This window comes from Leptodactylus fuscus, chromosome 7 (genome assembly GCF_031893055.1).
Source record: "Leptodactylus fuscus isolate aLepFus1 chromosome 7, aLepFus1.hap2, whole genome shotgun sequence".
Lineage (NCBI taxonomy): Eukaryota > Metazoa > Chordata > Amphibia > Anura > Leptodactylidae > Leptodactylus > Leptodactylus fuscus.
This window is the reverse complement of record NC_134271.1, coordinates 41,204,818-41,227,611: the sequence shown is the minus strand read 5'-3', so window position 1 is coordinate 41,227,611 and position 22,794 is coordinate 41,204,818. Positions and strand designations below refer to the sequence as shown.

Genomic DNA, 22,794 nt, shown 5'->3' with positions numbered 1-22,794 from the left:
AGATACTGACAATATCGCCAATCTAGATCAACAAACAATGTAGAAACTGTCACAAGTCTGGATGAAAAGTAAAGTATAGGTGATCTATCTACAGAATCTTTTAAGAACTATTAGACCTACGTGTTTGTATGGCTACAGAAAACTGCGGAAAAAAAAAAAACGTGCCCAATCTAAGCAGTCTTGGGTCACTCCTTAAGGCCATGTTCAGATTTTGACTGATATGAATTAAAAACAGATCAATTTTTTGGTTGAGGCAAACAGATGCATATTGAAACCTTGAATCCGTCATTAGAGTCAACAGTGGGGATAAAACTGAAAGATGCTTTCTGTCTGTCCAGTGTCCTATTTTAGTTTTTGCAGGAAAATGTAATATAAGTTACTGTATATACTCGAGTATAAGCCGAATTTTTCAGCCCAGTTTTTGTGCTAAAAAAGCCCCCCTCGGCTTATACTCGAGTCAACAAAAAAATATTTTTTTTCCCCACAATATCAATGTATAGAATGTACCATAAAATGGTGCAAAAAAAAAAAAAAAAAAAAAAAAGGAAGATTTAAAAAACAAACAAACAATCCTTTCCCTAGAATACATACAAAAGTAGAAAATGACTATGACACACATACACATTAGGTATCCCTGTGTCTGAAAGTGCCCGGTCTACTGAATATAGGGGATCTGCAGTGGTCCTGTTCCGTCGGGAAGGGGTTAATAGGAGCACTGCAGATATCATATAGTCAGCCAGGCTGAATTCCAAGTATGTGTGTGTGTGTGTGTGTGGGGGGGGGACACAAGCTGTCCTGGACTGGCTTAGCACCGAGCGGTGGTTTGGGGAGGCCACTGCAGCAGCCTCCCTTCACGCTCAGGCAAAGAGCAGGTCCTATCCGTGCCTGCGAACTGCGCTAAGCCACGCCCCCTTCACTCCTCCCACTCCGCCCCCTTTATTTTTTTTAAATCTTTCTTTTTTTTTTGCACTATTTTATGGGAGATTCTATACATTGATATTGTGGCTGGACATAGACCCCCCCTTCCTTAAAAAAATAAAAATTTTTTTTTTTTTTTTGCTGACTCGAGTATAAACCGAGGGGGGCTTTTTCAGCACAAAAACTGGGCTGAAAAATTCGGCTTGTACTCGAGTATATAAGGTAAATTTAAGATATAAAACAAATGCCTCACCTTGCGAAAGGGAAAAACTGTTTAACAAAAATCAAGAAAGGTGACAAGTACACATTGCTAAAATTCTGGGGTATTTTCAATGGTAAAGCTGCCATAATGAATCGATCAGTAGTACTGTAAGTACATGACATCACTTCTCTTGTACTAATACGAATTACGATATGTATTATAGTCAAGAGCTGCATTCACTATTCTGCTGGTTGTATTCTTGTCTTTGGAAACATGTCGAGATCTTAGCTAAGCTTCAGTAATGTAAAGGGAGGCCACAAGGAAAACTATGACGTCATCGGCATCACAGAAACCTGGTGGAATGACATGCATGATTGGAACATACAGATGGGAGGATACAACTTATTCAAAAAGAATAGAACTAATAAAAGAGGGGGTGGAGTTGCATTGTATGTTAAAAAAGAACACATCTCCACAGAAATTACAGTTTTACAGAATGATAATCTACTGGAAATTATTTGGGTAGTAATTCAAGGGAAAAACAATGATAAGGACATCATACTAGGCGTTTATTACAGACCACCAGGACAGACAAAAGACATGGATGAGATTTTTTCACAACAAATGACCACGCTCTCAAAGAAACATGAAATAGTGATCATGGGAGACTTCAATTACCCTGACATTCATTGGGAAACCCACACAGCCAAGAGTAAAGGCTCCATCAAATTTTTATCCTCTCTAGCAGACAACTTCATTGCCCAGCTAGTAGAAGAAAACACGAGAGGAACATCCATTTTGGACCTAGTCCTAACCAACAAAGAGCACATGGTTAAGGGACTACGGGTAGCAGGGACACTGGGATTCAGCGATTCAGCTATACTTGAGTTTGGGGTTGCAAGAAGAAGAAGACCTGAGAAGACACAGACTTCAAGGCTCGACTTTAGCAGGGCAGACTTCAAGAGCCTGAAGGCAAGGGTTAGCAGAATTCCATGGTGCAAAATTCTTAAGCACAAAAATGCACATGAAGGGTGGGAAATCTTCCGTAGGGAAATCATTAAAGCACAGGAACTAACAATACCTAGAAGGAAGAAAAATGGGAAGCACCTAAAAATATCAGGATGGATGACCAAAAAATTACATAACCTGTTAAAAAGGAAAAAGGAAACATACAAAAAGTGGAAGATGGGAACTATACCTAAGGAAGAGTACACAGCAGTCTGCAGACTCTGCAAGACAAGCATCAAAGGAGCTAAGGCTGAACACGAATTGAAGCTTGCAAAAGAGGCAAAGAGTAAGGTAAAAGGATTTTGGGGATATGTTAAAAGCAAAAGAAAAGTGAAGGAGACCATTGGAGTCCTGAAGAATGACAAAGGAGAAACAGTTAACATGGTGGAACAGCAGGTGGAGCTACTAAATTCATATTTTGTATCCGTCTTCTCCCAAGAAACTAATGGAAATATCGACATTAATGGTTATGGAGATGAGGGGAAGGAGGACTCCAAGCTGACTATAAGCGAAGGTCTGGTAAGAGAGCACTTAGCCAAGTTACAGGAAACCAAGTCCCCAGGACCAGATGATTTACACCCTAGAGTCCTGAAAGAGATAGCAGAGGAAATAACAGAACCCCTTGCTATAATCTTCGGTAAGTCATGGGAAACAGGAGTGGTCCCTTTATATTGGAAAAGGGCAAATGTTGTCCCCATCTACAAAAAGGGGAAAAGGGACGATCCAGGAAATTACAGGCCGGTAAGTCTGACCTCGATAGCAGGAAAAATCTTTGAGCAAATTGTCAAGGAACATTTACTTTGGTACCTGGATGGGAAGGCATTAATTAACCAGAGCCAGCACGGCTTTATGACCAATAAATCTTGTCAGACTAACCTGATTTCCTTCTACAACAAAATCACTGAATGGTTGGACCAAGGGAATGCCGTGGACATAGTATATCTTGACTTCAGTAAGGCATTTGATAAAGTATCACATAACCTTCTTATTGAAAAAATGATTAAGTATGGCTTTGACAAAAAATCAGTTAGGTGGATTCACAACTGGCTTAATGATCGGGCACAACGAGTAATACTAAATGGCTACACATCGAACTGGAAGAAAGTCAAAAGCGGGGTGCCGCAGGGCTCTGTTCTGGGCCCAGTACTTTTTAATATCTTTATAAATGATCTGGACGATGGAATTATTGGGGAACTCATAAAATTTGTAGATGATACGAAGATAGGAGGAATAGCCAACACTAGAGAGGAGAGAGAGTGTATTCAAAAGGACTTAGACACACTGGAACAATGGGCTGAGGCGAACAAAATGGTATTTAACAGGGACAAATGCAAAGTTCTACATCTGGGTAACAGAAATGTAAAAAACATATATAGTATGGGAGGAATAGAACTAAGTGATAGCATAGGGGAAAAGGACTTGGGCATAATAGTAGATCACAAATTCAACATGAGCCAACAGTGCGGTGCTGCTGCAAAAAAGGCTAATAAAATTCTGGGATGTATTAAGACAAGCATTGAATCTAGATCAAGAGAGGTCATTATTCCGCTGTACTCTTCCCTGGTCAGACCACACCTGGAATACTGTGTACAGTTCTGGGCGCCTCAATTCAAGAAAGACATCGATATATTGGAGCAAGTCCAGAGAAGAGCAACCAAAATGGTGGAAGGTCTGCAAATCATGTCCTATGAGGAGCGGCTAAAAGAACTGGGATTGTTTAGTTTGCAGAAGAGAAGGCTGAGGGGAGATTTAATAGCAGTCTACAAATATCTGAAAGGTAGTCACAGTGCAGAGGGATCTACCCTATTCTCATTAGCACAAGGAAGTACAAGAAGCAATGGGATGAAACTAAAGGGAAAGAGATACAGATTAGACATTAGGAAAAACTTTCTGACAGTGAGGGTAGTGAGAGAGTGGAATAGGCTGCCACGGGAGGTGGTGGGCGCTCCATCAATGGAAATCTTCAAGCGGAATCTGGATAAACATATAGCTGGGATGATTTAGGAAGACCTGCACTCGCAGGGGGTTGGACCCGATGGCCCTTGAGGTCCCTTCCAACTCTACCAAAAAAGTAAAAGTAAAAAGGTCTGTGTAATAAGAAGCAGCAGATAAACCCAAGGATACCCTACATACATTTTGTCACAAGCGATTACAGGAAAGCACTACGGTTGTACGACAGACTGGTATTCCTTCCTGCAAGGCTCAGGATTACAGTTTCAGCATTTGGAATACAACCATGTGTATCTGAAGGTTTATTTTTCCATAAACATCTGAAAGGAACATTTGTGCTTGTTGACACTAAGCTGCAGACATGGATATTATCCGTTCCTAGAGAGATAAGCTGAGCAGGCACAAATGCAGACGGCAAGCAAAACCCTCTGGACAAACATCAGTCTATACCCAGAAGGGAAAGAGATCTTGTCAACTAATGCAAACAAGCAGGGTGACCTGAATAAAATGCTGTGAAGGAATATGGCAGCAACACTGGAGAAATGTTCGCATGTAGCATGCCAGCTAGGAGTTATGCAACCCCAGGCAAAATGCCCTTTATATTACATAGCCAGGAAGAATACAGTATAAAAGGAACGTGGCCGCTTTACATAAAAGTGACACTGCAGATGAAACATTGCTAGAACCATAGCTAATATTCCATAAACCAGCCTGTAAATAAAGAAAATATGTATTTCATATAATACAGTACCCCTAGAGGCAAGAACAGGTGAGCTCCACTAGACACATAACAACTCTATAGGCTATATGAGCCAGGGTGGGTCAAGTGGACTCTATATAGCATTACCATACAGCATATATAAACCCTCAAGAGATCAAATGGATCCTCAAGGCATCAAAAACACAGAAAAATGGACAGGGGATATGCCCAACAATACAGAATATCAAAATACATTTTGCCTGGTGTGGTCTTTGACCTGCTGTCCCAGGGTTAGCTGCTCTCACTATGCAATAAGTTGGTACTTCGCTCGGTAGACGTCACCCCAGGTCCCTACTGATGTCGGTGGATGGAACCAGAGATGTCTCAGCTGGTGAGAAGTCTGCAAAAGACGACAGCCAAGCAGCAGGACCGCACCGCGCCGGGAGGAGACCGGAGAACCAGGGAAGAGGTGAGTATGTTTTTGTTTTGGTTTTTTTTCACCATCCCGGCCCAATTAAAAAAATAATAATTTAGCCTGAGCAACCTCTATCACTACTGATCAGTCCACTTCATGTATCATCGCCAAGTGTTTACATCACTATTATATTCCCCCATCTAGTTTGTGAATTAGCTTTACATATTTAGATTGGGCTTACCTGGGGACATTTGTTATACAGGACCATTAGGGTATATTAAAGGGGTTGTCCCATCACAAGGATCCTATCTATACTGCTGGTTAATGTGGATGTAAGACTTTTCCTAAATACATTGCTTCAGCAAAACTGCATAGTTTGTCCACTATCTTACTTTATTCAATTCTTTGTGGCCACAGCTCTGACTTATCTGCTCAAAAGTCAAGTGATGTATCTGCCTGCTCTCAGGGGGGAGGGAGGAGGGGCTAAGTGCAGGGAGCGAGCCTGTGTTTCTAGCTATTCCGGTGTCTACACCACACATGTGACCTAGCTCCCTGCTCTCAGATAGGGGAGAGGAGCTGCTTTCATTTCTGAACTCTCTTCTGTTCTCCCAGTTATCAGGCTAGCTAATTCAATTGTGTTCATTATGGCAGACACAGGCAGTCTCTGTATGTAACACAGAATGGAGTTGCTCCTGCCTGTACTTCATAGTCCAATATTGAGGACCTTTGATGACATCACAGGCCCTTCAGCCACCCCATAGGATCACGCTATGCGGTGGGCGGGGCTACACACTAATTTTAGAAGTGCTGGGATTCTGCTATTCACTGCAGTACTGTAGTATTGCAGTGAATAGTATGAGCGATCAGACCCCCTAGGTTTCAAGGTACCTAAGGGGTCTGATCATAAATGTAACAGAAGAAAAAAAAAGTTTTTAAAAGTATTAAAAAAAAAATATATATATATAAAAGTTCAAATCACCCCCCTTTCCCTAGATTAGCTATAAAAGTAATTAAAGAACATTAAACATAAACATATTAGGTATCCCCGCGCTCCAAAATGCCCGAACTATTAGAATATTAAAACATTTATCCCGTACTGCGAACGGCGTAGTGGCAAAAAAAATAAAAACAGCCAAAAAGCGTTTTTTTCAACACTTTGCCTCCTATAAAAAATTTAATAAAAAGTGATCAAACCATCAGATCTTTCCCCAAATGGTATCAATAGAAACGTCATCTTGTCCCGCATAAAAAGACACCACAACCAGCTCCATACATGGAAATATGAAAAAGTTACAGGTGTTAGAACATGATGACACAAAATTTTTTTTCTATTTTGCAAAGTTTATCATTTTTTTAAAAGTATCAAAACATTTCAAATACTATATAAATTTGGTATCACCGCGTTCGTACTGACACGTAGAACACAGGTAACATGTCATTTGTACCAAACAGTGAACGCTGTAAAAATTAAACCCATAAGAAAATGGCGCAAATGCATTTTTTCTCCAATTGCACCTCATTCTGAATTTTTTTCCAGCTTCCCAGTACATTGCACAGCATATTGAATGATGCCATTACAAAGTACAATTTGTCCCGCAAACAATAAGCCATCATGTGACTCTGTGAACTGAAAAATGAAAAAGTTATGGCTCTTGAAATGTGAGGAGGGAAAAACGAAAATGCGAAACCAAAAAATGGCCTGGTCCTTAAGGGGTTAAGGTCTTCCATTGTTACATCTATTGCTTAATGTTGGGGTTTATTCTGACTGACAGAACTTTCTCCTGACATCAGGAAATCTCGTTTCTAATTCACTTTTTTTTATCCCTTAATTTTGGATCAACACTCTTGTACTAAAAAGTGAAATGACCAAATAGGAAAGGAGGGTTTTCCATTTAAAACACATCTTTCTTTTGCACAGGATAGAGGCTAAGTGATCGCTAGCTATTTCCATGAAGTGGTAGCAGCAGGTGTGACCACCATTCTATTCACTGCCATTTATTTTGCTTACTTGTATAGCGCCAACATATTCTGCAGCGCTTTATAGACATTGTCAATCAACATCCCCTATAGGACTCACAATATATTCCCTATCAGTAGGTCTTTGGAGTGGAATAAAAGGATTGTTGTACTCGGCTAACTCCATTGGTCCAATGGATGTGAATGGAGCAGTGGTCACTCATGTTCACTATTGCTCTATTCACACAAGGGACTCAGAACACCCTGTCCTAATGGTCACTGCGGCCCCCAGAAGTCAGACACTTATCCTCCAGCCTACTGATAGAAGAAAAAAAAAAAAAAAAGAACCCTTTAGTATTTAGAGAACGCTTTAGTATTTAGAAACCTGTAATATTCCTTTTTACTCTTCATTTTCCATCCAGACAGTGACAATTACAAAACAAGACATCATTATATAATATAACTATGTCATGTAGAGAGCGCAAAGTCTACAAACACTGTACGGTGGCCATAATAGTAATTATGTTACATCAGGTATAATCTCTGAGGGAGGCAAAAACAACCTGTTTGGTAGATTAAAGGGGTTACCAGGATTCTTTTTTTTTTTTTTTTTAATTATTATTATGGAATACAAATGTACTTCTAGTTGGTCAGAAGGGGGGATGTCCATCAATAGGTAAAGACTGGTACAGGGACTTATTGGACCATGCATGCCCTGCTAAGAATTCTGGGTAAGGAATATGGAAATACCACTTTATTGGTGAAACAGAGAAATGTGCTCCTAGGACCCCCTAGGACGATATCGCAAAATGCATTAAAGGGGTATTCCCATGACGCCTGTTCACTAACCTGCAGGCTGTTGTGCTCTCTTCACTTCCTGCTTTTCTCGGCACATAGGTGGGCGGGGTTTCACTTGCACGAGATTAGGTGTAAATGAATTACGACAGTGTGAAGCTGATGTAGCAGAGCTGGATTTGAGTCAGTTTGCATTACATACAGAGGTAACGGACTCCCTATCTCAGCCCTTATCAGCCAAATTCAATTAAACCAACTGATAAGGGCTCGTTCACACGTGAGCCCAGGGGAGGTTTTTGACAGCGGATTTCGCGTCAAAAACCTCCCCTTACAATGGTGGTCTATGCAGACCACCAGGCTTCTTTTTTCCGCTAGCGGCGGACTGCTGCTAGTGGAGAAAAGAAGTGACCTGCTTCCGTCCCCGGCAGCACTCTCCTTAGTCGGCTCATTCATTTGAGCCGACAGCGGAGGGGAAAGCCGCGATGGTCGCGGCAGGTGGGTTTTGACCAGAGAGAGACGCAGCTCGCCGCGTCTCTCTCAGTGTCAAAACCCGCGCGGGCAGTTCACGTGTGAACTAGCCCTAAGAGCTCAGAAATCCTGGAGCTCTCTGAGAAGCTCCACTACTTAAAAGACACAAACAGCTCAGAGCTGCTCCCAGCCCCTCCCTCCCCCTCTGAGAGCAGTCAGCTACATCACTTGACAAATGAGTAGATAAACCCAAGGGCCATAGAAACGGAGTGTCAACCCCTTTAATACTTGGTTTTCATCTTACCTTCCAAGAGGTGGACACTGGGAGAAAATTCCTTTTTCCCCAATGAAGTCCAATGTGCATGTTCCTTCCTCACTTTTAGTTGACCATTTATTTAGAAATCCAGGATTACAGGTAACATTTTGGTCATTAATGGACCTTTTTTCATACAGATAAATGAGATTGTAGGAGGTGTGGCAGATGCCACTGGCAATATAGTGGATTGGGATCCTATTCAAGTACTCTTCCATGGTTGTTTTATGTTTCGGGTTAACTATTAATTTATTTATTTATTTTTTTAAATGGCCTGTGAAATAAAAAGAAATATTGTACATCTATCAGTTCCTGTGCTATGCCTTCTGTACCACCGACTAGGCTTTATTTATGTGACAACCGTGGCATCGCCAGGTTAATGTGTGGTCATGAGGTGGCTACAACAGTCAGAAGCCGTGATAGCCACAATGTGTGACCGCTGGGACTGCCGATTTGCTGACGTGCAAAGTGCCACTGACCAAACATCACTACCACAACCGATTAAACAATTCCTTTAAAATTATGATTTATAAAAGTTTCAATAGTTTTATCCTTTATTTCACACTTCAATTATTCCAGGATTTGATGCCGCTAACTCTTTAGTTCTGTATCAAAGTCTACAAAAAGTGATGTTTAATTGATCCTTGACCCATGTCCTGCACCGAGAATAAGTAAACACTACTTTACGCAGGGTGAGATGGTAAGGTCCACAGAAGTGAACTACATCGTCTAGCCACCGCAAAATAATCAGTTACTATTTTATTTACTTTTCATTCATTTCTTTTTGGCTAAAAGAAGCCCAAGTAGAAGAAAAGTTAAATATATAAACCAAATGGAATGAACTTTGGTAATGTAAGACTTTTTGGTCACTTTGGTCAGAATAGTGGGGACTTTAACAAGTTGAGTATCCCCATCCGTGAATAATTGTTTCTGTTTACTGTAGAATTAATATATATATATATATATATATATATATATATATATATATATATATATATGAGAAATTTTACTTCGTTATGTTTTTTACTTTACTGAACGAAGTAGTAACTATTCATATAGGACTTTTTCTTCTGTTACTAAATTAAACAGATATAACAACATGTTAGGAGCAACAGATTGTAATATCGGTAAGGTGAACATACCGATAACAAACAAACTAATTTTTAACTAAGCACATACTTGCATAGCCTTTAGAAAGGCTATTCCACACATACCTTTTGTATCTTATCGACTCAGTAGTTTTTTAATTAGCCTGTGTTTATACATATGCTAATTAGCCTCCAGTGAGTACCAGAAGTGTCAGTGAGCACTGTGTGCTGTGTGTGAGAGCAGGGGAAGGCTGATGAGAGCAGCCTCTCTGCTCTCACACACACAGCAGACAGTGCTCACTAAGACTATCGCTGAGACTAATTGGCATATGTATAAAAATGGGCTCATTCAAAAATGACTTGGTTAAAAATGAGTTTTCCCAGAGATAGAGCCCCTTTAATGCCTCCTCTATCTCTGTCCCGATCTGGAACAGCTTTCTTTTATATAACAAATGAGGAGCTCCTGGAGGACAGTAGCATATATTACAGCATACATTATGACTGGTCCGGCACGTAGGAATTCACCTTACAGAGAGATTGCTTACCCTGATCAGAAATGCACATTAAAAAGGTTTAAAAGGATTTAGCAATGCAAAAGAGGCAAAAACAAAAAGACTACTAATAATTTCTTCAGAAACTCACTCTTTGCTGACCTTTCCTGGCAGCAATTTCTTGAAGAGCAAAGTGAAAGAGTGCGGCCAAGACAGACACAAAAAGAGATGATCTCGGATGACAATCTCCCGGGCTGGATTTAAACAAGGCTATATTTTTCAATACTGCTTTAAGCAATCCCATATGATATTAAAATGCCAGACAATATTAAAAATAGTAAGGTTCATTAAATCAAGGTCTCCATGCACAAGGCTGTATATTTAGTGTCAAGGACAGCATCCTATTGCATTCTCTTAAATCAGGAATAAAAACTTGTTTTGGGAAAATCGGTTTCTGTTCCCATAGAGTAAAACCTGATTCCACTCTGGGCACCAAATATGCCAACTCAATATACAGCAACCAGGTGCATGAGGTCTAAACTGGCGGAATATTCAAAGATCATCACTGGTACATATGTATGTAATAATTCCTGGGAATTCTCCGTTCTAAAGACATGTGGGGTACAGAAGCCAAGCATTTCGTTAAAAATTTTAATTTTCATAAGTTTATGTGTTAACTTTTGGAAAGCATCTCTGGGGTCAAAATGGTCACTATACTCCTTGATAAGTTTCTTAAGAGGTGCAGTTTCTAAAATAAGGTCACTTCTTGGAAGAAGGTGAAGGGAGAGGCTGGCAGGGGAGTAAGTTCTGGTAGCTTAATGTGAATCAGAATAAATTTTGTTGATCAAAGTAATAATAAAAGGTCCTAAAAGCTTCCCTTACCAAAGTGTAACTCGGGGACAATACACTCAGCAGAGATGCCGGCTCTTATCACTTATACAGGAGCATTTGTAAATCACAGGTGTTTGACTTTAATAAAAGTGACTGCAGCTCCGGGTATCAGACAGACTGACGTGAATAGCCAGATTGGTGACGTCTAAGGGTTAAAGTGTTCCAAAGTTATTACCACATAATGTGACACGAATCACATTTGAAAGTAGGGCGGTGTCCGGAAAGCAAAAACAGGCCATGTCCGTACGGCCTCTGCAGGCCATGTCCTTCCATTTTCTGTGGCCTCTGCAGATCAGCTCCTATAGAACTGCCCATTACTAGCTGTTATGGGTCTCTACCCTACTGCTAGTTTACGCTCCCAATCACTGACCAAAATACTGATTTGTGAATAACGCTCTATCTATTGAAAACAGAAAGAGTAAAAAAAAAAAAAAAAATTATTCTTTTACGTAGCAAATACAGCAGACACACATTCTAAACTGGTTGTGAGGTTTAGAACAAAAATGAAGAAAAATAAACCCATAAAGAGCATGATAAGACCCAGCGAAATACAGACACTAAACAACAGTCAAGCACAAGGCTCTGTTTTCAATCATATGCAGGGCCATTGCTTCACGTTCTGAATGATACACGATACGAAAAACACTCAAAAAAAGACACGAGATGTCAAGATGAAGTAAATACGAGGCAGGAGGCAAATCTTGTCCACAAAGAAAATCAAAGATATTGAAATAAGGAGCACAAGACAAACTACAAGCATTTAGCAGGAATCTTCATGTGCTGATAAGATGCCACAGAAAAAGCGATCAGGTTAAGGGGGTTGTTCGCTTTGGACAATTTTTTAGGATAGCAACTAGGCATTAGATGTACAGCAGCCAACTCCATCAACCACCTCATGTCTATCCAACCTTTAGACAAGGTACAGTCGGTGGTATCTACCTTTTCTTCGCTTTAGAAGTATTTGCCACAAACGTGCATACATGTATATAGAAAGATCAGCAGAGATAAGTGTTCAACAAGAGATTACCCAACAGGTATCTCAGGTGTATGGCCAGCTTAATAAAGCAGCCACCTCCTAACAATAAACTACTTGGCACTGTGAGGGTAAGTTCACACAGGGTTTTTTGGTCAGGATTTTTCAAAACCCTGACCAAAAAGACGGCTCCCACTGAAATCAATGGGACTGCTCAGGTCTTTTTTTTACCAGGAGCAGTTTCTTCCGGCTCCCGCAAAAAAAGAAGCGAGATGCTCATTCTTCAGGCCGAGTCACCTCGTGATTTGGCCTGAAGAAACTCCCTCCTCCGGACTAGGCCCATTCATTGGGCCTAATCCGGGGTGGAGTGCGCAGCTGGATGCTGGTGCAGTGCACCAGCTTTCAGTCGCGGCTACCCGGTTTTTGGTCTGGAACCTATACACTTACCCTTACTGGAGAACGCCCATGCCCTAACTGATTTTATAAGGCTCATCGAACTTTAACCTAACGTGTGTAGTCAGAATATTTGGCTTCACCCTAAAAATACTAGGACAGAAAACGGTCCTGTGGCAACTGTCCATTGGTGAACTGAATATCAGAGGTCTGGCAGCAGTCCCTTGGAAATTGCAGAGGTTTACGGGAAATACAATAAGTGACTGTGTAATACCTGGAAGTGCCAAGTTATACACAGTAAGGGCCATACTTTTCAGAGGTTTCTGCTGTAGCTAAAAGGAAGGTGTCTAAAGTGTGTATCCCCCGTTATGACACAGGAGAGAAAGAACACCGAGCAGCCAGATAGTGCAGATATGTTAGAAATTCCAGAGCACAAGTGTATTGTGAATATGAAAGCAAGACCAGTTGGCCCCTCACCTGTATTGGGTGTGAGAATGTCACAACCACATATAGAGCATGTATATAGACAACGCGGAGGAGCCACAAAAGCCGGACACTGGAGACCGTGAACAGGAAACAGAACCATTGACGTATCAAAGGAAGTTAGGTCAAAGAAGACGGACAAACGTTGAGTACTGTACACTTTATTGGATTATGGCACAACGCAGAAGCGTTTCGGGCAAAATACAGCCCTTTCTCAAGTGCATAAAACTTGAAACATCCAAATCAGTATAAAAGCGGCGCTGTAATAGGGCCTGCTGGGTGTCTGTTTTTGAAGACTGCAGGGATTTTTTGTCCAGTCATTTCGGGCAAACACAGTGACAGTCACCTAATGGAGGCCCCAACATAGGTGTGAACGCAGCCTTAACTCTGCTTAGTTTATTCATTAGTTAAACAACAAAAAAGTTATATAGTTGTTAAATGGCAAAATAAAGGCCACTGCCAAATCATTTTATTATTCTTGTTAAATCTTTTCCTTGCCGTTATACTTGCACTGCATTAAAAGGAAAATCATATAACACTTCTTTTTTTTAATTCAAAAGTTTTATTTGGTTTTCCAGGTTATTTAAAAGAACAATACAAAAGGCAAAATAGTGCAACAACTGAGCATAAGATCATATACAGAGCATTTCCGGGTAAACATCGCCAAAAGCAGAGATAAATCCGATAACATAAAATCACAGGTGGTATCCTGTGGACAGAGCATGTGAGCGACAGTAGGATAACACAGATCACCGAAGTGGTGATCCCATCAGAGCACAAGGTACTACAAACAGACAGACAGGAGGGAAGAGATTCCCAGAGAGAAGTGGCCGCCCCTCAAAAAAAAAAACAAACAAAAAAAAACCCATAAGAAACAGCAAACAGTACCGGACACGTAACTAGCAGATAACAAGAGGAAAGGGGAGAAGGGGAAAATATAGGCAAGGGAGAAAGAGGGGGAAAGGGGAGGGGGTAAAGGAGATTACAAAAATCACAAACATAAACGAAGGAACCCACAGCTCCCGCCATACCACAACTCTCCAGCAAACACAGAAACACGTGGCGGTCACCTGGCGGAGAATACGACCACGACTATAGCAATGACAACTAGAGTGAACCAATATGACTGTAAGAGGAATACACAACAAGACCCCTCAGAATAAACACATGAAACAATAAAGACACGTATAATGATCGCAGGGTGGCATTTATGCAAAAAGAGAATGGCATCAGAGAGTCAAGGCGATCAGAACGTACGAGGGGAGAGTGGGAAACAGTCCTACAAAGTCCCTGTCAAAAATGTGAACCAAGTGACACCATTAATCTTCCATAGAGGTAGTCGCAGCAGTCGCAGATTCCGTCTGAGCCAACAAAGATTTTCGGGCCTTCGGCGACTTGTTTCTCCCCGAAGATCCAGAGGGATCCAGGGTGATAGTTGGCAGTGTGGGGATCCTTATGGACTCCTCCTGGACTGGCATCCACGAGGGGACAGAAATCGGGGGAATGTCCAGAACCTCCCATAAGCGATCTAGGTCTTGTGGCGAATGTACAGCATACCTCTTGCCTTTATGCAGGATAGCTATCCCGAAGGGGAACAACCAAGCGTATCGGAGGCCTTTAGCTTTCAGGTGATCCAGAAGGGGTTTAAGTAGCCTACGTTTTTGGAGAGTGGAAGGCGCTAGGTCTTGATAAAGTCTCAGTAGGTACCCCTCATAGGCCAAGTCTGCCCTATCTCTGGCCGCTCGGAGAAGGTCCACAGTGTGTGCGGAAGATAGGAGGGCACACACCACATCACGCGGCGGGTCCTCAGGGCTAGGCTTTGGACGAACTGACCTATGGACCCTCTCCAGGGACATCATGGAGGCAGCATCTTCGCCCACCAGGGAGGCAAAGACTTCAGCAACAATGAGAGGGAGCTGTTCCGGCAAGTAGGTCTCCGGCAGACCCCTAATGCGAAGGTTTCGACGGCGGGACCGGTTGTCCAAATCCTCCATCGCCAAATAGGTGTAATTAAAATGTGCAGTATGGGTGTCCAAGCGCTCCAACATAGATGAGGCAGCTTGCGAGATCTCTCCCTGATGGGACTCTAACAAATCCACACGGCTAGTGACAGTAGCAAAGTCAGCACGCAGTGCAGAAAGTTCACTCAATACAGGAGCAAGGGCTTGGGAGAGAGTCTGAGAAAGAGTTTTCTTGAAATACCCTTTGGAGATGGGCGCCGGAGGGTTGTCCTGTAGGGAGCTGTCTCCATCAGAGTCAGGTGTCCCATCCCTCATGCGAGCAGCATCCTCAGGAGATATTTTCTTCGGGAGTGCAGGAGAGCCCGACAGCTGCTTCTTAAGGAACTTCTGCATCCCTGCTGACTGATTCGGTCGATCCCTTGAATCAGGGGGTTCATCGGATCTACCACGGCCGATCTTAACCATGGCTATGAGCTGCGGCTGTGTTGCGATGATGTAGGCCGCAAAAACAAAATGGCGGCTTGCGGAGACAGTCCCTCAGGCTGGAGAAGAGCAAGACCAGTTAGAATCGGCAGGAATGGCACCGGAGGGGCATCCAGGCCCAGAGATCTCATGCAGGGCGTCCGAGGAGGAAAAGTCCCGTGGCAGCCAACTCCGGTGCAGAAAGCAGACAGAAGCTAAGATGGCGGCTGGCAGCAAGAACAGGGGGAGAGGTAGGCCGCAACAGTCAGACTCTCTCGGGAGCATATAACACTTCTTGACGCCAGGACTGCTTCTTCAATCCTTCCCTTTTCAAGAACTATATTAAAGGTTGTAGTGTTGACAGTTTTACGGAGCAAGATGACCAGATCTCTGTAAAACAGTCACCATGTTCTGAAAGAGCTGTAACAACTAAAGGAAATGAAATGTCTTAAGGTACATGGATTGTGGGCTCCTGGCCAAGGAGTAGGAGAGCGTTCTGCTATCAAATACACAATGAAACACTATTATTATTAATTACTACTATTTTTATCATTGCACTTTGCTTACTTTATCTTCTATGCATGTTTTCTTGTTTCTGCAGTATTCTGACTTTGGTGAACCTACATAAACAAGGCAGACAATTTCATGAAGAATAATTCCTTTAAAGGGATCCTATCATTAAAACTCAATTTTTTCTGCCTACCACGTAGGAATGGCCTTAAGAAAGGCTATTCTTCTCCTACCTTTAGATATCTTCTCCGTGCCGCTGTTCGGTATATAATCCGTTTTTCGTCGGTATGCAAATGAGTTCTCTCGCAGCACTGGGGGTGGGCCCCAGGCACTCTCCACCTCTATCTTCTTCAGGAACGTCCTCTTCAAGTATCTTCTTCCAGCGCAGCTTCAGACTTCTAGGCCTCGGGCAAAGCCGACTGCGCATGCCCACTAGCCACAAGAAAATGGCCGCTTACTTAGTATTGTTGAGCTGTTTGAGCCCTGGGTCCCACCCCCAGTGCTGCAAGAGAACGCATTTGCATACCGACAAAAAACAGATTATATACCGAATAGCGCCGCAGAGAAGACATCTAATGGTAGGAGAAGAATAGCCTTTCTTAAGGCTAATCCTACGTGTTAGGGAGAAAAAATTTAGTTTTAATGATGGGATCCCTTTAAGGAGTTTTGATTGGCTAGCACATGTCATCACTTTAAGATTAGTAGGGGTGCTTCAACTCCTTCAAGCTTTATTCCTATTCATCAAAGCTCTGCCACCTGGGTGTGCAGGGTGGACCAAAGGGGATGCATTGCAAGCTTAAATCCCACCAACTGTACAATGAAGTGATCTTAGCATGTATACATTGTAATATATCCACAATGACAGGAATGATGTTTTATGTGCAAAAGTAAAACAGTTCTGTAACGCTTGTTTACTCTTGCTTAAAGCGTATGTCTAGTGAAGGGCAGGAAAGAGAGCGGCAAGGGTAATGTGAGTTACCCAAAGTCACATTACATTTGCCATTCCTCAGTCTTCCCCTTTCTCTGTTGCTAAATTGGAGTCAAACCCATCTCATCCTACTTGAATGGTGTCCAAACCCCTACTTGATGCTGCCGCTATCAGGACTTTATTATCTAATGGGTTCCCACTACGAACAAACACAGACAGCTTTTATCTTCTTGTTTGGGTACACTAGTAAAATGAACTTGACCCCAGTTTATTAATAGGGGAAGGGGAAGACTAGGATGGTAAGAGCAATGCGAGTTAGGATGCTAAGAATCAGCGCTTTTGGCTTATGTACCTGTAATATGGCGGACAGCCTGTTCGTTTGGGGTAGCCTTCATCTTTGAGAGACAGGGAATGTCTGATAATATATAATTCCTGCCCTTCCTTCCAAGTTGTAGACAATCCCGACAGCTTAGGAGGTTAAGATCAAATGTAGCTGAAGGAAGAGTCCCCAATAACATGCTAGGAAAGGCTGCTGAATAAATTCTCTTTTATTTTGGGCCCAACATGAGGCTTCACTTTTAGAATTAATGGGGTGTGAAGAGAATGGTTTGCTGTCTCTCTAGTAAGCCCATAAAATCCAATTATTAATTCCATAGATACCATGATCAAGTTTTGGAAAGAACACATAATAGGCAGGTCATTTGGAAGAGGATATTACATCTTATTCATTCATAGTGATGGATTTGGGGAAACACTCAAGTTGTCATATTAAAGCCTCAACCTTCACCTTTGAGCCAATTGACATAAAAGTCCTAATACCCGGTGGCAGCAGCAGGAGACCTTCTCTGCGACTGTCCTTCCTAGAACAACCCTCGGCTTTCTGAGCTCTGGAACTATTTAATCCAATGGCTCTGACACAGGAACCATTAATTATCTTACTTGGCAACAAATCCAAGTAACCAGGGATAAGGAGAACTTGTTAGATAGATGAGGTGTTACTGAACTGAGAAAACCATTTGTGCCCTTTGCTTTCTGTTACTAGGCAGTAAAACCATCAGATCATCAGGTGATGCCGTGGAAAGGCGAGATCACTGACATTAAGGACAAGAAAAGATTATACACAGCTGTCACATAGATCCAAGGTCTTGAAATCTAAAGAATAACACAATTGTAAACCAGCTTTCATATAGGGAACTGTGAATATTATGTCACGCTATGGCATAATATTAATGCAAATAGTTTCAGAATGGTGCAACACCATGCACAGCCCACCAATATCACACAAAGTGAGTAGGTCTCATGGGAACATGAAGAAAAATTAAAAGTGAAGTTCAAAGGGTTGTCCAGGAAGCTGGTGGAGGTGTAAAGCGAAAAAAAAAAATCTGTTCCCAGCACTGTGTTGTCTGCCAGTGGTGTCACTTCGGTGTCGGGGACTCATTGCCAGAAATACTCAATCTCATTTGACCATGGAGGCCAATTGCTGGAAAAAGCCTAGTGAAGTCATTCACATACATCACCAAATTCTTGCCAGTGACCGCTGAGGTCACCGATTGGTCTACCGGGTCACATGAGGCTCAGAACTTCTGGGAGTGACGAACAAGATGAAAGCACACTGTCAGCAGACAACTGAGATCAGGCATGTTTTATTTTTTAATTTACATCTCCATGGCCTACTGACAGGTTGCTCCAACTCCCCAACAACCCCTTATAAATTATAATATCAGCCACCTAGAATAACTAGCTGTGCAGTATTCATTCCAATATTATACATTCACACGTGTTTCAGTCTTGTACCGCAGACATTGAAACATGGAAGAAGTAAAAAATCTTTCTATTACACCTTTATCTGTTTAACCGTTTGCCGACCTCCCATTGAATTTACACAGGTAGGGCTGGATGATGATGACAATTAATGGAAATTATTTAGGTCAAGCCCCCTTAACAGTAAGATTTGTCTCACGAGGTTCGCCCGGCATTTTGTTCAGGCGAATCGAACACGGCCAAACCGAGACTGCTATTATACTCTTTTTTTTTTTTTTTTTTTGGGGGGGGGGAAACATTAAAAAAAAAAAAAAAAAAAAAACAGTGTTGCTTACTGTCTGCTGTCTTTGGTACCTCTGGCTGACCTCAAGAATCGTAGATTGTGTCACAATACCACGTGAAATTGAGGCCCATAGACACAAGCATCGCAACGTCACGTGACATCAGCCACAAGCTCCCTTCCCTGGCCCTCCGCTTATTATACTCTGGGGATGTAAATAATAGGCCAAAGGAAACTGCATATATTTTAATTACCAAACCGAAATAACCGACATGAGTAACAATACAAGTTACATAACAATAAAGCGCTATGCATATCCCCCTCCCAAAAATAAACCAAAATAACAAAATGCTCAAATTATTTAAGAAAAAAAAAATTGTTATAAACTTCAGAATTCCATATACCAAAAACCCTGATAACGTGTGCGGTCACCCAGGAAACATGGTCACGAATTGGCTAAGTGTCATCACTGCAGTGTAAATGTTCCCTTAGGCTACGGCCTGCGGTACGCTGTGTGATTTAGGCCTTAATGTGCGTATGACTTCAGTGTTTCCCTATGGAAAAATTAGTTGCAAGCAACCGATTTTTCATTTTTTTTTGCTAAATTTTAAGTGGATAACTATCAACAGCCATATCAAATTTAGGAACACCCCAAGCTCCCGCACACATGAACAGTGTGTTCCTTATGGCGAAGTTTGCAACATTCGGTATCACTGTTCGCACCTGTAACTTTGCTCCCAGAAGCTTTCATAATGTTTGCCTATGCTATAAATGTCTCTGGACACGTAGCTCTATCTGTGCTGTATGTACACACTAACACAGCACTTGGCAGGGCGCTCACTACTCAGGACACTCTCGGCAGCCAGGCAGCGGGGAGCAGAGCTCTGTAACTGTGGCTAATTATGAACCACAGCTATAAACTTTTGTCAGTGAATAACTTGTAGTTCTGCCAGCTGGACAGGCCCTGCCAAGCCAAGGGAAATTCAGTTTACTTACTAGATCCTTCACCAGAGAAGTTGGCTTGGACTCTCTCAGGATTTCAGGCATCAGAATTACATTTGTACTTACATAACAGTGTGCGGGGACAAGCCATAGCTCCTCACCACAAATAAAATGATTCAGTGCATGCTCCTACTCATTACATGTGTAGCGGACAGCAGAGCCAGAATTTACCCGTTTGGATGAACAGAATGGCATAAAAAGCAGAGATTTAAAGGGTTAAAAAGAGATGCAGCAGTTTTCTTCATGCAGCTGTGTATGTGAAGTCTGTGACAGGCTGAAAAGTCTTGGTGTCTTTGCAAAACCTTAGCTGCGTCGGCAACCGTCAGGAGCCATGAGACATAGGGAGTACCTTACACTATGTGTAAGGGTATGTTCACACGGGGGAAAATGGATTCTGCGTGTGAACATACCGCACTGCTAGCCGCGACGGAATACTGATGCAGTGCACCAGCATCCTCATTCCGCTCTGGATTAGGCCCGAATGAAAGGGCCCAATCAGGAGGGAGTCTCGCGCCGCGGATGCCGTGGCTGAGTCTGTTGCGGAATCCGCAGGAAGAAACGGCATGTCGCTTCTTTTTTTCCGCTACTAGCTAGTGGAAAAAAAGAAGTGAGCAGCTCCCCTTAAAAGTCAATGGGAGCTGATTTTGGCAGTGGATTTTGAAGCAGATTCCGCGTTAAAATCCACTGCCAAAAAACTGTGTGAGCTAGCCCTAACAGATGAGCATAGATCTTGCATTTTCTTTATTTTTAATAATGAACATCTATTGCATATATTAGTAACTTTTTGATTGTTGTGAAGCATGTTCCTTTTAATGGGAATATCCCTTTAAGTGGGTTATGTGGGGTAATAAGTTTCTCAGTGTATTCACTGAAATGGGTAAACACACTTATTAATTCATATCCTGCATGCTCCCTCCTCCAACCTGGTCACATTTACATATTACGGGCACAATTTCTGAAGGTTATCATTACTGCAGTTAGAGAGTCATTATTCTCGATCTGATGACCCACTCGAAGTCTGGGTGTTTTACATGTACTATGGGTGCAACTCTTTTGGGTATGCGATTTGGAAGCTGGTAAACGTGGATCTTGTTGTCTGATATTCCTGATTATGTTCAGAGGGGTATTACATAAGAACAACCCTCTGATTAGGCTCAAAAGGATATTCTATTATTCCTTTATGTGACATGCAGAGAGAAAAAGTACAGTATGCTCTGTGATTGATAGGAGAGGTGATAACATGTACAGAAGCCTATGCTACCCCTCCCCCTGGGATTCACATACAGTTTATGCCCAGACAATAATGTCCTCCTCCAAACTGTCCCTAGATTCTGCCTGAGGCTGGAAGGAGGAGGATACTTTAACCCCTTTACGCAAAATCATCTACATGTAAGTGATTGGGTGTGAAGGGGTGTATGGAGAAAACTCAGGAGACATAATACAGCCAGCACCTGCCGCTAACAGCTGCGATCGCTGCCGACATGATGATCATGATGAGAAGCCCTTACAGATCCAGAGCGATTTCCTGTTAAAAACAGTCGGGAATTAAGACCTTCAGGTTAGAGACCAGAGGGCGAATTGGCGGCTGGGCATTGGTTTACATAGCCATCAATGCTTTTTTGTTTGATTTTTTTGTAGATGCACATAAAAGTAAAGAGACACTTTTGTCCATTGAATGATCTGAATGGAGCCTGAGATAGGGTCACTAGCAGAACTGTCCATTTTACACCAAATCTGTCACGTCTGTTATTAAATGGATCAGTTGAAAAAAAAAAATTCCCCCCCCCCCCCCCAAAGAAAAAAAACAAAACAGACACATCAGTGAGGTGGAGTTCACATTTGCACCCAGTGTCTGCCCTGTGTCACTCCGCCCGGGTTTCCATCCTTAGCCCTGAGAAACTGGACAGGGGACGGCTTCACGGTGGTCCGCTTTAAAGCCTATTCATTTGAATGGGTTTTAAGCAAACCGTCGGTGTCCGTCTGTGGCCTCTCTGCGAGGAAACAATTTTTTTTGGCCGGGACACAGGGCGGACACCAGGCGCAAATGTGAATGCATCCCAAGTGTCCGTTATGATAGGTGTCTTTTTTTTTTTTTCTAACAGACACTATCCTAACAGATATCCAATGGTAGTGTGAACCCACCCTAAGTATATGAAGAGTGGAGGGGGAAAAGGAAGATGCTAGAAGAGATACTCAATTAATTGCTTCTGTTACACTCTGCTACTGCGTCAGGTTTTTGCATCTATGGGTGTAAAAACATAATCTGATTGGAGCCTAATCTGTGTAAAGCAACTTTGCTTGAAAGGTGAAGAAAATATATTTGTTTAGTAACATATATTACAATGTTTCTTACATGCACTTGTACTATTCATTTATGTAAAGCGGTTTCTACTAGAGTTGCACTTTAACTACAATGAAGAAACTGCTGAGCATTTCTTGCAGCAGGAGGAGGAGAAGGCCTGCATGGAAGATGTAAGAAACCCAACATGGAGACATTAACTTTACAATTCTGATGAATATCTCAATTGAGCATCTTTGAAATGGTGAATTGGAGAAATAAGATTTGACTGCTCAGCCCCAGGTGAAATGTGAAATAGAATTTCATAAGAAAAGCTTCAGACTTACGTGATGAAATCTAGAAAACTGGCAAGAGGCTCATACGATTGATTCCTCATGTGCCTGAACTCAACCACCATCTTTTCCTTCAGCTTGTCGTCAATGACAGAAACAGCAAGCGGTGAGGCTTCATTAGCTAGAAATGTCCCATAGTCTGTACTCTGAAGATGTAGCTTAAGATCTGCAGGACATAAGAGAAGAAAAAGTAACGTTAATCAGTTGACAGCGCC

The 22,794-nt window shown here is 42.1% G+C and overlaps 1 protein-coding gene across 1 annotated transcript in view; it reads right to left on the bottom strand.

Moving 5' to 3' along the window:
* ATP6V0D1 (ATPase H+ transporting V0 subunit d1) overlaps positions 1 to 22,794 on the bottom strand; it is a 66,461-nt gene that overhangs the window by 18,274 nt on the left and 25,393 nt on the right. Inside the window, exon 2 of the mRNA XM_075281815.1 lies at positions 22,574 to 22,745. Coding sequence (XP_075137916.1) covers positions 22,574 to 22,745 — 172 coding nt within the window. The remainder of the gene's footprint in view (positions 1 to 22,573; positions 22,746 to 22,794) is intronic.